The 10,810-nt window shown below is 42.4% G+C and overlaps 1 protein-coding gene across 3 annotated transcripts in view; it reads right to left on the bottom strand.

Moving 5' to 3' along the window:
• Nucleotides 1-497: 497 nt before the first annotated feature.
• rnf220a (ring finger protein 220a) overlaps nucleotides 498-10,810 on the bottom strand; it is a 159,293-nt gene continuing 148,980 nt past the window's right edge. For all 3 annotated transcript variants that reach the window (XM_039602256.1, XM_031730725.2, XM_031730726.2), the window contains 3 exons: nucleotides 10,347-10,458; nucleotides 6,515-6,589; nucleotides 498-2,350 (listed from right to left, as the gene is read on the bottom strand). In XM_039602256.1, the coding sequence (XP_039458190.1) occupies nucleotides 2,279-2,350; nucleotides 6,515-6,589; nucleotides 10,347-10,458 (259 nt within the window). In that variant the 3' untranslated portion in view covers nucleotides 498-2,278. The remainder of the gene's footprint in view (nucleotides 2,351-6,514; nucleotides 6,590-10,346; nucleotides 10,459-10,810) is intronic.

Genomic DNA, 10,810 nt, shown 5'->3' with positions numbered 1-10,810 from the left:
CATGTACCATTTCCAAGAATCTACAACACACAAATTCATTCTGACTCTCTTGTGCAGTTTTTCCATCTTTGGGACGTCTTTTAAATCAGCAAGTTCACTGTGAATGGAACAGCGTAGCATCACAACCCTCTTTATTTCTGTCCAGTATATCCTATAAGAACGTGTTTGAGACATTTAAACCAAAGTGGAGAAGCCAAAATCAAGGTTCTTCAGCAGAGGTATATATCAGACCCGACCAACTCGGGCTGTTTCATTTTCCTCTTTTTAAGCTGTGGGCCTTTTGCATTTTTTAATAGTGGACGATGATCCACTTAAGAGCTACGACTGACAATGAGACACAAGGTCTTATTACAAAACACATTCACAATGGGTCTCTGGCATCTCTGTCCCATTTTTTATTTATTTTTCCAGTGAACAACCAATGAACGAACAATGAACACATTTCTTAAACACGTCTTACTTCACCACCCCCGGCTGCATGAAAAGGACCAGTCGTGGAATTTTGAGAAATTTTATTTTTTCTTGGGTTTTTTTTTGCATTATTTCTTACAACAATAAAGACGGCACAGAATACATAGCTTTACAAACACAAAGCACACCACCACCTTAGTTGCTGATGCTGCTGCCATTGAGGGAGGGGGGAGGTTGTGGGTTCCTAGAGGCTGCCAGTTCAGCATTGGCCATCCTTCTTTTCCAAAGACTTCTGCCCATTGGGAATTTGCCATTTCACAGACCTTTTTTTTTTTTTTTTTTAAAGTTGTTTTCTTTTTTTTTCTTTTTTTGCAGCATAGCAGAATGAGAACAATGTGGGAGGAAAAAGCTTCTTTTGAGACATGTAGGGGTAAACCAAACAAACAAACAAAAAAAGACTGTCTAGAATATGATCTCAGTGTGTTATTCCAATTAGCATGAAGCAGAAGAAGAGGTTAAAAAAGAAAAAGCTCAGCTGGACAATATGTGAATTAAACAGCAGTTCCACAGTTCTGCTTGTTTGCGGGAACTCTTGGACAACGGGAATCTCTCCATTTAATAAAACTAACACAACATTTGTCCGCACACCGAGATCAGATCTACCTTTCTCTGAGGTACTCTGCAGAAAAATTACACCACCTAAATCTTGACCATCTAGTTTGAGTAGTTTATTATTACTTACAATTTTTTTTAAATTCCTGTACAGTCAAATAAAACGTCAACAGATTTTTCAAAGAATCTCTTCTTTTTTAAAAAATACAGAAGGCTTCTTTTATTCCAGCCATTTTTTCCCCCCAACCCCTTCCAACCAAAAAACTGGATTTTGATATTATATATTTCTGTGTGTATCTGCTGATGGTCGTGTGTGTGTGTGTGTGTGTGTCTATGTAATTTACACCCAACATTGTAAACATACATAGAACTATATTACATGTGCTTGCACTGCATCTTGTAAGGGGGAGGAGAAAATTTGGTTTACTGCACTAGAACACCACAAAAGAGGGGAAGAGAGAAGGGCGGGGCTCGTGAAGAGGAGGAGGAGGAGGAGAAGAAGAAGAAGAAGCAGAAGAAGAAGAAGAGAACGAGTAGGGCGAGTGTCAAACTCCTTTTCAAGGTTATGAGGCTCCTCTCAGTTTGGTTGAAAGCTCAGTTTTAGTGGACAGGCTCTTATATTTATATTTTTCTTAAGCAACAGCTGGATCAAGCTATCAGTTTGTCTCTTTGATAGTGAACAAAAATAAGAAAAGAAGCTTTCCCTCAAGTCATCAGGGTGAAGCCCGCCATCCAGAGCCGCTGGAGTTCTGACGAAGAGCTAGCAGGGAGGAGGGGAGTTAGATCCTGTATTAAGAAGTTCCTCTCAGGTTCACCTCCAGCAGTGTGAAGCTACAAGGTCTTAGTGGGTGTTTCCACTGACTTAGTCCTTCAGTGTAAGATCCCTCTATTTTATAGACAGTTATAGAGGTTCTTGTGTCATTGAGGCCGCGGAAACAACTGCTGGCAATTGGGGACTCCAGGTCTCCGGGCCCTTTTTTTTCTCCCCTTTATTTTTTGCGCAGGTTACTCAGGAGACAGCTGACCATAGTCAGAGTTAGTCACAGTGCGCTTGCTTAGTCATTTGTTCAAGCCGCCCTCCTGGAAGAACTGGCACAGTCTCAAACGCAGCTGTCGTGGAGGCTTGGCAGCTGCCGACCCAGGCCGCGCGACAGAGAGAGACAGAGCGAGAAAAACTAAAGATGATCGACGGGGAAGGAGAGAAATCCAAGATGGAGGAATGGACTGGAAGGAACAAAGGCAGGGGTTGTGCTCTTTACAAGTAGACACGCCTCAGGTCTCCGGGTGAGGTGATGGTGTTGCACTGTGGGCACAGCTTCTTGTTTCCCTGTGATGGACAGACAAGCAACAGTTAGCTTGGTAGCTCAGAAAAATGTACCAACAGACATAACAATGAAGTGCTCACTCTGCTGATTTGGGGCTACGAGCATGAAGTTCACCCAGTGCTCTTACTGCCTCCTCCTGTGTGAATCTAAACCTGTTTGCTGCACATCTTGCCTCCCCTTCTGCCCTCTTCCTCTCCCTCTGCACTGCTTTGATAGTTTGCCATCTGCAGTAAAGCAGCAGGCGATAATATGCAACACAGGTCTGACAGCATAACAAGATTCTGAATGGGTGGTCTCACCACTGTCCTAAATCCCTGTTGCTTTCCCACACCAACTCTGGCCAACAACTGCTGGCTGCAGGCGCATCCTTTTCTGACAGAGTCACTGTGCTGAGTTTACACTTAATGATGCAAGAAAAAAGAAAAAGCAGCCAAAAACAGACCATAAACAAATGAAGAATAGTGGCACAGCTGGAGTCAACTAGGAAAGGATTATATGATGTCATTGCTATGAGGAAAGTCTTAACATCAGAAATGAAATGCACCCGTTGTGTTTCCCACAGATCTAGGTTCTATTTCTTGTAGATGATGGGGGTGGTTGGCTGGTGTTGTGATAATAAATAACTGAGCGACTCCAGCGTCTTGGACCGCAGCTGGTGATGTTATTCCTTGTTCTGCTGCCGAGCTTCATAAGCTTGGCATGGCTGCACATGAATCAGTTCTCCACCTGATGTCAGCTGCAGTGTCCAAGACAGAGAAGCTGGAGTATGTGAACATGGGACATAAACTTTTTTAAGGAAACCACCACAACAGAAGCACGATTAAAACATGAGACTGAAGGCCCAACACTCACAGCTACTTTACTTCCAAAGTAAGGTCAAGGGAATGGTCTACTACTCAGTCACTTCCTGAAAGTGTCATTCTCTCAAGCAAAGGGGCTCAGGTAAAGTCCATGTATAGCAGGGGTGTCAAAAATAAGGCCTAGGGACCAGGAGACTCTAATCTGCCCCACCGGAAGGCTTTGAACTTTTAACTGTAGTATAGTGTTTCCCATTGATAATTCATACTACACCAAAGTAGTTAAGTAACAGTTAAACAATTAATATAATGACAGAAACTGTCTACTACAGCAATGTCTTTTTGTTTTAAAGAGTGGGTCCACAGCAAAAAACAAAAAAAAAATCTGTAACGTTTCCTGTAATTTTAGACATGAATCACATAGGAAAACTGAGCTGTAATGTTGAAACTGCACTTCTTTGAATCTAAGAGCTTAGTTTATTTAAATGTCTTTCACTGATATGGACTGTTTAAGATCAAAGTGGGCTGCATGTGGCCCACAATGTATGATGATGTATGGGAAACAGTGAATGACATTTTGAATGCTGTTGTTAGACATAACAAAACTGCTCATCACCTTTTACTAAACTATCTGGTGCTTTAATCAGTCTCTAAACCGTGTGCTGAAAGACTTTGAGACTTTAGCATACGGCACACAAACGTGCGGTGTAACATCTGACATGAGTCCAACACAATCTGAAGATCTCGTTTGTATTTTGTGCACTTTTGAAACATTAATCGGTCAGTATAAATGTACCTCTGACCCCCAAGGATTTATAGGCTTCAGTTCCTGTAAGCCCCTGAATAAACTCTTTCAAGCAGGTGTACCGATTAAGGGCCTAGACGGGGGTGATTTGAGAGTGACAGATGTCACATACTCATGCTAAGAGGATATGTTGCTCCACACTACTAAAAAAAAATAAGTCCAGAGTGAAGAATGGGATGGGATGTGGGGTGTATGGGGGAAAAAATAGAAAGAAGAGGAGTTTGGAAAGGTTTAAAACGTTTGAAGTAGTAGTAATGAACATTTTCTTCAGAAATACCTCTCATAAATCACGTATCAAAGCATTGTTTAATAGCATAAATTTAACTAAGTGTAATTTAAGCAATTTTATTGATACCCTGTTGAGGGAGCACTTCTCCTGTTTGTTTGGAGTCTCGTCAAAGCTTTCTGTTGTTTACTGTGGGCAGTGAGCATGCATGGGTGTGTGCCTGCTACGCTGTGCTCCAGCTGCCTCGCTCATTAAAGTGGTAAGAGGCTGGGCTGACGTTAACTAGATTCCCGGGCATTTACTTTGATCAGTTTGGCCCTCCCGGTTTTATAGCTGTCTCCAGGCTATGACTTTAATTCCCCATACATTAAACCAGCAGTGGCAGGATGCACGTCTGTGCACACACCTACACAGAAAACACAGGTACGCTGCAGATGGAAACAATGGAGCGCTTTCTTTTGAGCAATTAATAACAGAAGAATTAGAAAGCAGGCTAACTAATTCATTAATCAGGCCCAGACTGCCTTTCTGCTCGTACTCAAATGAAGGTCTTCTTAAATCACCTTAAACTGAAAGCATTTTCCAGACAATTATTAACATGAATAAGGGTGGTAATGGTTGGGACCATTAGCTTATGCTGCTTTTATCTGCTATCATTTAGCTATTCTACTGGACCAAACCATTTCAGAAACACCAAATTTAAAATGTATAGCTGAATACAAGGCTGAAATAGTCATCAGACTGGCCCATTCCCATTCATCATAATCCCTGGAAAAATAAAGTCTGCTCCATTCAGTCCTTGACATAGATGATGTCACATGGTTTAACACACTGAATCTAATGCAGAGAGCGGTAGCTGGTCCACCAATCAGCAGCCTGCCTAAGCCCAAAAAGGATAAACTGAGCAAAGTGTGAAGAGTTTTAGAGATTTGAAACTGCATCTATAGACTGAAGGTGATTCTCTTCATTCAAAACACCAGCGTGATGCTTTAGACTCGTAAAGACTCGAGAAGACAGCTTCGATTAGAACCTTAGGACTGCTGATGCAAGGCTGTCTGCACACTAACCCAGATGTTACTCAGGAAGTTCTTCAAAATTGTATAAATAGTGTACTGGCTAAGGTTTAACATCTTCCCCAACAAAGTCAAAATATTCCAGCAATCAATGTTTTTACATCATTCAATGAAGTTAAAAATCAAACTTTCTGCTCTGTGTTTTCACATCTATACATTCTGGGAGGTCCTGAATGATTAGTAATTTACATTAAGCTGAATTACCGTCAAGCTGGGACTGAATGAATTCACCACTAAAGATGAGGAGGATTTTAAAATGGCTGTTAACAATCTTTTATGTTCTGTTGTGTTGATTTTTTAAAATATTTTATTTTGTTTTAAGCTGGGAGAGGCTTTTGAAAAAGCAACAACTTTGATAAAAACACAAAGGTTCTTTTTCTCTATCTAAACAAGCCCCAAACGAGTGCACCAGGAGGGCAGTGCACCAGGAGGGCAGTGCACCAGGAGGGCAGTGCACCAGGAAGGCAGTGCACCAGGAGGGCCCATTGTCAGTGCATTTAGTTTTGTAATTACCCTGCAATTATTCAAAGAGTGCATGGCTATACATTTCTAGGACACTGATGCAACTAATACTGTATACAATGATGTGGCACTAATGATCGGCTTATTTGTGATCGTTTTTCCAGGTGGGACGGGCCTGGGGGTATGTTGATGAGTAGGATTAGGCTTCATGGGGAAAGGGCAACAGGGGAAACAAGGTGAGATGAGAACATTGACAACATCAGATATTTCGTGGAGGGAAAAGAGGCAATAAGAGCAAAGACATCAGAGAAAGCCAATGAGTACACTGTTTACCCTTCCAGCTGTAGGAACACTATTTTCTTTTGCGCTCCATTTACCACATTAGCAACAGCTAACTGCACACTACTGAATATATTAGACTAACTAATAACCAGCAAAACCGCAGCGGAGGGGCATGTGTGTGTGTGTGTGTAGACCTAAGGCAGTACATAGAAGCCAGTGGAGACTGAAGTTGACCACTTTATTCCAACATTTTAACAAGCCTTTTGGGGACCATTCCATCTAAGCCTTTCCCTGACTGAGGCTACAAGTGTTTGCACTGCCTGCACTGAGCGTGCTGAGAGAGAACAGGTCATTTGGGGAATATTCCATTTTAGTTCCTCCCTACGGGGCATGAATACAGAGAAAAATTCACTGACTATGAAATGAGGCCGCAATAACTGCATGTCATGAGGACTTGCCCCGCAGCACTGAGTGTGTGTGCATGTGTGTGAGTGAGATGAAGTGTGTGAGTTTGAGCGTACCAGAGTCCTGAGCCAGCATTCTTCACAGTGGACGTGCCAGCACTGGATGGAGGTGAGCGGCATCGTGTAGGAGTCCTAAAAACAAAACAAAACAAAAAAAAAAGGAAAAATTTAAACTACATCGGATTCACAGGACACTCACTTAAGCTAGCAACAAACAAGTAACGCTACACAATCCCTGACCAACAAACAGCATCAAACCACTAACCACGGAAAGACAGCCAGCAGCCACAGAACCACTGAGCAAGGCAGCATATGGGAAATTGAACCGGCAATCTGCGGGTCACAAACGTACACGCACACGTGCACAAACACGACATCGGCCAGGCAACGGGCAGAGACAGAGGGAAACGGGCAGGGAGGGGGGAGATGAGGGAGGAAGCCGTGAACGAGCCCTGTTGGGCGTCCTTTTCTTTCCCTCTGGAAAAGAATGGAGAGATGAGGGAGGAATGAGGTGAGGGTGGGAAGAGAGCGGAGGAGGTAAGGAGGGAGGGAGTGCCTTACCCTCCGTAAGGGCTGTGGGAGGAGCCTCTTTATGCCGCTGCTGTAGCCACCAATCACAAGGCCCCTGTACAGGCAATACAGGCCGAGGGGGAGGGACTTAGGCTGCCTCTCTCCGACCTCATTGGCCCCTATGTTCTTGAGCTCCGCGCCTGACTGGATAGCAGGCTTCCTCTGCGGAAGGAGGAGGAGGAGGAGGGAGAGGTGGGGGTTGGAGAGGAGAGGTTGGGGGCGAAAGGTGGCAGCTAATCACAGAGCCGGGCTTGTACTGATCGCGCACACACAAACACCACAGAGCAACAGAAGACGCGTGCGGACAAACACAAACCCACACAAACATCGCAGTGTGTGCTAATGACGGCCAGAAAGTAAGAAAAGTGAGGCTTTGAATACAACTTCTTCCACCTCTGATTGGATAGCTGACAACTAGGCTAAAATGCTAAGTCAACTGGAAAAGCTCGGATCTTTTATATATATATATATATATATATATATATATATATATATATATATATATATATATATATATATATATATATATATTATTTATATATATATATATATATATATATATATATATATATATATATATATATATGTGTAAAGACCCAACAATAACAACGGAGAAACCAATCAGCTGAACAATCAGCCGGAACCCTATGAGCAAGCATTTGGTGACAGTGGGATGGAAAAACTCCCTTTTAACAGGAACAGGCTCAGATTACAGTCTTATCAGTTTACTTGTAAAGGCTCTTTTGATAAACATGTCCTTGTAGTATTTTATTTGAATAAGAGCTGTTTTTATGTAATTAGCATCGCTAATTACATAAAAACAGCTGCTAATTTTAAAAATAGAGGCATTTTAAGAGGAGATGTTCTAGACACACTTTTTACTAAAAGTAAAGTTTTCTTGGCATTAGCTGCTTTAGCTTTTTTTAACTTGGTCTCTTATAGTCAACCAGCTTAAGCAAAGAGCAATACTACACTGGCTAATTTGAATAGTCAATTCAGGCATGTTTAAATGTCGTTGAAATTTAGTCTTCAAACAGTCTAAATATTTGCAATCAAGTCCATCAGTAACCTTACTTTAAACCTGAAATATCTCAATATTTAAATATCTGAATATATTGAATTTCCAAAAGTAGTTTAGGACTATCTTAAAGCACATTTTAAGTTCCTTGCCCTAAAATGACCAATAGATGGGGGTAGAAACCCACAGATGAGATGCCCTCAGCATCAGTAAAGGCTAACAGACAACTTGAGTCAACTTGATACAGAGGGCGAGCATTTCCACCAGACAATCAGAAGGTAAAAATTAGTAAGAAATATTTGCAGAAATAACGGTGTAGAGGTGACAGTGGTGGCGTTTAGACTGAGTCATACATCTGCTCAAAGTGTTTCTGCATCTACTTGATGCAGTGGAAATCTCCAGCTGCTTCAAAATCTGCCAGTTAGTGAGAGTAATCTGATGACATTTAGATCAGACCCAGTGACAGGGAGGGAGCCCAGTGACAGGTTAAAGACAGAGACAGATTAGATGGAAGAGGCCTGTGTGTGTGTGTGTGTGTGTGTGTGTGTGTGTGTGTGTGTGTGTATAGACATATTTGTATTTCTCTGTATGCCTTAGTGTGTGTTTGTGTGTGTGTGTGCGCAAAACAGATGAGGGACAGTGACAGATGAGCAGAGAGGAGCCGTGTGCTCATGGGGCAGTGAGTGATCGATCGCTATGCCTTGCCCTCCGTGTCACCTCAGGCACCCAGCGACCTTTAGGAAGCGCAGGCGTTGGTAATTACCCGCCTCACATGCATACACACCAACAGGCTCTCACACACACACTCACACGCAGCAAGCACAGGATGCCGACGCTGCACTGTCCACACGCTTGAAGAATGACAGGGTGGGTACTTGACACAAAGTGGGGGTACACAAACACTGATGTGAGGTGTAGGCGAAACTGCATCTCAAGTGTCTGATGGACCTCTATATTGTCCTTCATGGCTTTAACTATTGATCTGTGAGGTCCAATCAGCCATCAATACAAGCTGTGATGCACAGGAGTGTCTTTTCACCTAACAAAGCCAAACTTTGACACATTTTTCACAGATTTAACCTGCTTTGTGCACAGCACAATCAGGACGCTATCTCAGAATTTGAACATACACATACTTCTGTGCTCCTGAGATGAAGCATGAGATGTTAAGAAAACATGATTCGCTCTGGAAATGTGATAGCAGACAATCGTGCCAAATTGCAAAGCCATGCAAAGGGCCACACCACAACAGCAACACAACACAACACCAGCAGCACGCGGACAGTGAAAATGCTCCTACGAAGAGCAGAAATGAGATGCGTGCAGGTGCTTCACACATTTCTGCAGCACAAGTATACAACCTACAGCAAAACACACGAACACTATCGAACAGAAAAATCTGTCACTCAAACCGAGCAGCTAGATATCAAGGTAAGCACTCTGGCCACAGTGAGTATATTTTTAATTTATATTTGCTTGAAAAAATAGGTGAGGGTAGAGGGTTGAATCCCTCTACAAGGTAGAAAGTGATCAGTGGTTGCTACTTACATCCACTGAATATACACTGACTGTCCCAAAAATACAGCACATTCTGGTATTCAGGTAAGCCTGTGACATGGGACAGACCTTATCAGCCCTTGCTACATATCTGGCCTAATAAAGTGGAAGACCAAACCTCTGGCTTTGGAAACATTCAAAAATGTAAGGGACGGGCCATTAAGGTCAAAAACAACAACTGGGAGACATGGACATGAGATAAGGAAGTAATCACAGTGACTCCGCCCACTGGTTTGTGGCATTTAATCCATTGAAACTTTAGCTTTCTGAAAGCAGATGGAAAGGACACTGAACGCCCCCCATTGTAGCAAACCGTCAATCTCAAAGCAGCCTTTCATCAGAAGCTATATCAAATATATAGCTTCTAATAAGCTATATCTGTTAACGAGTTACCATAGATCGCGTAACTCGTTAACGGAGATTTGCCGAGTTAATGCAGTTATGGTGTTAACATCATTTTAACGAGATTAACGCTGACAGCACTAAATATATTACTTTTAATGTGACAGCCCTCATTGACCATTACAAAGAATGTAGGGGCACTTCCTCACTGGCTTCACTTTTTAGGCTTGAAAGTTATCCTCCATCTTTTATATACAGTTTATAACCCCCCCCCATTAACCGCAGCTTCACATGTTTATGGTGCTACATGCAGTTTGACAAATGCTAATGCTGCCTTCTGACAAAGCCACAACACTTCCACTGAAGACAAGCAGACACCATTCATGTAAACGCTATACTCACCATGCAGATGAGACATTTGTACCGGTCTCCTCGGAGTATCTGCTTCTCCAGCTCTCTGATTCGAGCCTTCAGGGCCTCCATGGTGGTTGCCGTGGACTCTTCCTCCGTTACCCTGGGAACAAGCAAGAGAGACGATAGAGGTTTTAAGTATAGGTCTACACCACAGATGACGAGCCCACTCTCACACTCTTGTAACAAGAATTGTACAGTTGTGTTTTCAGTTCCATTTAATAAAAACAAATAAACATTAGGAAACAGGAACGTTGTACTCTAAATCTCAATGTCTCAAAGTTCCACAAAACAGTGGAAGCTGGATGAATCTGCTGGGTGCTGAACACAAGAAAAAGAAAGAAGAAGAGGAAAAAAGTCCTCTTTTATCATCAACCCATTGTCGTCAGCCATAGTACTACATCACTGTACTGTGATCCTGCAGTATATTTGTGTTGAATCCTATGATATGAATT

The sequence above is a fragment of the Oreochromis aureus genome, linkage group 18 (assembly GCF_013358895.1).
Source record: "Oreochromis aureus strain Israel breed Guangdong linkage group 18, ZZ_aureus, whole genome shotgun sequence".
In the NCBI taxonomy this organism is placed as follows: domain Eukaryota; kingdom Metazoa; phylum Chordata; class Actinopteri; order Cichliformes; family Cichlidae; genus Oreochromis; species Oreochromis aureus.
The sequence above is the reverse complement of the archived record's forward strand: the minus strand, read 5'-3'. Positions and strand labels throughout refer to the sequence as shown.